Source organism: Acanthisitta chloris, unplaced genomic scaffold (genome assembly GCF_000695815.1).
Source record: "Acanthisitta chloris isolate BGI_N310 unplaced genomic scaffold, ASM69581v1 scaffold13458, whole genome shotgun sequence".
NCBI lineage: Eukaryota > Metazoa > Chordata > Aves > Passeriformes > Acanthisittidae > Acanthisitta > Acanthisitta chloris.
The window spans coordinates 972-4,731 of NW_008685432.1; the positions used below are offsets into that span (position 1 = coordinate 972).

Sequence of the window (3,760 nt, forward strand, 5' to 3'; positions counted from 1 at the left end):
CAATGGGATGGGAAGTGCCATGGGATGGGAAGTGCCATGGGATGGGAAGTGCCATGGGCAGGGAAGGGGCTGTGGGAGGGAAAGTGCCATGGGATGGGAAGGGGCTGTGGGGTGGGAAGGAGCAAAGGCATGGGGAAGGGTCTGTGAGCTGCCATGGGTAGGGAAGCAGCTCAGTGGAGATGGACAACTCTTCCAAACCATCCTGCTGTGAAATGCTGACCAAGCATGTTGAGCAGCACCAGAGCCAGAACAGAGCAGTGTCACCCACAGAGTCACGGGGACATGACACAGCTCACATGTCCTCACCCCACCAGAACAACTGGAGCTGTCTGCAGGGACTCACACCAAGTCCCCCCAACTCTCTCCTTCCTCTGCAGGTGTCCATGCAGTACAACCCTGGCTGGAACAGCTCCTCTGTCAACCTGCTGCACGTGCGTGCGGTGGGACCCAACGACACCCTGCACTACGTCTGGAGCAGCATTGGGGCCCCTGCCGTGCTGCTGGTGGCCACAGACAGCCAGAACAGTGCCCTGCATGTCAACTGGACCCAGCTGCTATCTCCCAGCCCTGCTGGTGCCCTCTGGATCGACCCTCCCAGCAGTGTGGTCTACTCCACTGCTGTTGTCTTCACCAAGGTAGAGCTGAGGAAGGTGATGCCCCATGCAGAGGGTGCCTGGGCAGAGTTGGGCTAGTGGCAGCTTTCCAGAGCTCCTCCTGTGTCCCACCAGGCTGTCAGCTGGAGCTGAAGGTGCCATGCTTGGCCAAGGCAGATCTGCTCTGGTCTCCTCCCACTTCTCATGGACCATGGCACAACACAGTGTCTTCCTGCTGGTGGCTTCAGCCCTTCTCCCCATCCCTCTCCACAGGTGTTTGAGTACAGCGAGGCCAAACCACTGGAAGAGGTTTTCTACCCCACCTATGACCTGTCAGAGTTTTCCTGGGACAGCATCAACCACACTCTGAACCACACAGCCCTGACAGCTGAGCTCACAGGGGTCCCAACCACCGACCCCGGCAGTGGCTTCTCCAACGGCACCTTGACATTCCGGGTCTGTCTGCAGGGGCAGGGTGGGAGGGATACAGGAGAACACAGGGAATATGATGCCCAAACACCCTCAGGAGAGGGAATGCTGCACCTCAGTGTCACAGGTGGTGACTGTGCTGTCCCTCTGCCCATACCTCTCACAGGTGACAGCCTATGAGACCCATGGCCGTGCTGGGCACCTGCCCAACCTCCTGCACACAGCAGACAGCTCCCAGGTGGAGTTTGTCCTGGCTGGGGTCACTCCACGAGGCAACAGCTCCCACTTTGCTCTGGAGGTGGCCACGGTGGAGGAGACAGGAGTGGGGCAGCAGCTGCGCTCGACGCGGTCCATCGATGACGAGTACACCCCGACCATCTTCGAGGTGAGTGTGGGCTCAGCCCGGGCTGGAGAGGTTGACTCTTGATGCTCTTCACCTCACCACCCTCTGCTCTCGCTCCCTAGGTGCTCTCCCTGGTCGCTGAGGCCCAAAACAGCAGCTCAGTGCTCAGTTTCCTGCAGTGGAAGGCGATAGCTTATGGCTCACAGAGCCCTCGGCGTGAGGACAACATCCAGTGCAGAGCTCAGCAGCTCCACGTGGCCAACTGGACCTTGCCCAGGGCCACCATCATCCAGGCCTACTTTGGGGAGGGTGTGGGAAGCACCTACACCATCAGTGCTGTCAATGTCTCCTTCGGGGGAGAGGAGGGAAGGGTGTACCAGGAGAAGCACTACCTCAGCTGGTGAGTGGGGAGATGGTCCTGGTTGTTAAAAGCTCCCTCAGCTGGGGAGTGAGGAGATGCTCCTGGTCACTAAAATCTTCCTCAGCTGATGAGTGAGGAGATGCTTCTGGTCACTAAAACCTCCCTCAGCTGGGGAGTGAGGAGATGCTCCTGGTCATGAAAAACATCCCTCAGTTGGGGAGTGAGGAGATGCTCCTGGTCATGAAAACCTCCCTCAGCTGATGAGTGAGGAGATGCTCCTGATCATGAAAACCTCCCTCAGCTGATGACTGAGGAGATGCTCCTGGTCATGAAAACCTCCCTCAGCTGATGAGTGAGGAGATGCTCCTGATCATGAAAACCTCCCTCAGCTGATGACTGAGGAGATGCTCCTGGTCATGAAAACCTCCCTCAGCTGATGAGTGAGGAGATGCTCCTGGTCTTTAAAAACATGGGGGGCTGGTGAGGCAGAAACTCTCTGTTCCCAAGTCTTGAGATCTCCTGGAGCAAGGAGCTTTGGGGTTTATTGAGGAACCCAGTCCTGCCCCAGGTGGGATCTTGACCTGACCCTCCTCAGGGTGGGAATCCCACTGGTGGTCCATCCCCATCCCTGTGCCTGATTTGTCTCCTCTCCTCCCACAGGTCAGTGCTGCTGGGCTTTGGGCAGCCTCCCACGGACACCTTCTCCCCCCTTGTCATCTCCATCATGGCTGTGGCACTGGGCACCCCCTTGGCCATGCTCCTGCTGGGCAGCTGCCTCGTCCTGCTGGCCCAGAGGAAACGCTACTCGGAGTATGAGCCCATCAACTGAGCAGGACAATCCCCAGGGAGACCCTCCAGGATCCTTCCTGGCCCCAGGAAGCAACCACAGGTGCTGTTAGGGCTCCAGTGCTGTCTCCTCTGCCTCCATCCCTACTCCAAGAGGAGCAGGATGACACTTGGAGGAGTCATTCACATCACATCTCCCTCTGTCCTGCTCCCTCCTACTGCCACATCCTGCATTGGATTGCACTTCTTCCCCTGGGTTGTTTTTTTTTCCTGCTCTATCTAGCCAAGGGAAGCGATGAGGGGAGTTCAGTCAGGGAAAATCCTCCTTCTCCCAAGGGATCAAACCACTGTTGTCCTAGCTGCAGGCAAGCAGCAGCTGGGACTAGCTGTGCACTCTCCAGTGCCACTTCCAGGGATGTTTGGGTGCTTCCAGCCCAGGAGCAGGGCTGGAGAGGGAAGGGCTGGGCACCAGTACCACTCGTGCTAGCACTCAGGGATGTCTTCTTCCTGCTCTGGGGCATCCCAGTAAACCCACCTGCCCCAGGCTCCTCCTTTCTCCACATCCCACTGTGCTGGTCTGGGCCATGAGGGAAGACCTGAGCTGCTTCAGAGAAGCTGCTCCAACTCAGGAGTGTCCTGTTGGCCCATGGAGAGCTGGTCCAGCTGGGATGCTGCTCCTGGGTCCTGCAAGGTGCTGCTCCTGGGTCTTGCAGGATGCTGCTCCTGGTTCTTGCAGGATGCTGCTCCTGGGTCCTGCAGGATGCTTTTCCTGGATTTTGTAGGATGCTGCTCCTGGGTCCATCCAGGATCCTGCTCCTGGGTCCTGCAGGATGCTGCTCCTGCAGGATCCTGTTGGATCCCAGGGCCTGCTCAGGGTTCCCAGAGGTTCTGAGCACCTGGAGCTATGCTGGGCTTTGTGTTCTCCATCACCAACTTGTCTTTAACCAAATAAAGTGGATTTCTAAGTGCAGTTTCCTGTGGGAATGTTGTCCTAGGAGCAGCAGAGACCCCTGAGTGTGGCTGTGCCCAGAGGAGCCTTGTGCTGCCTCCCAGCCCTTGTTTTGGCTTCTCCAGTGCCCAACCTTGGGGCCCTCTCTGGGTGCTGCTGCCCTGAGGAAGGAGCTTTGGTCTGGTGACACCATAGCCAAGTTTCGAAAGAGGATGTGAGAGTTGCTGCTCTGCCCCAAGGGGCACTACAGGAGGTCCCTGTTGAGCTATTTTCTGGGAAATCTCATGTTTTGTTGAGTA

General features: G+C 57.7%; 1 protein-coding gene across 1 annotated transcript; it reads left to right on the forward strand.

Annotated features, from left to right (window-relative positions):
- Positions 1-383: 383 nt before the first annotated feature.
- Positions 384-2,555, forward strand: LOC103807049 (chromosome unknown open reading frame, human C1orf85). The gene is made up of 5 exons (XM_009079768.1): positions 384-635; positions 867-1,049; positions 1,189-1,407; positions 1,488-1,765; positions 2,387-2,555. The coding sequence occupies exons 1-5, from the start codon at positions 384-386 to the stop codon at positions 2,553-2,555; spliced, it is 1,101 nt and encodes a 366-aa protein (XP_009078016.1).
- Positions 2,556-3,760: the final 1,205 nt, after the last annotated feature.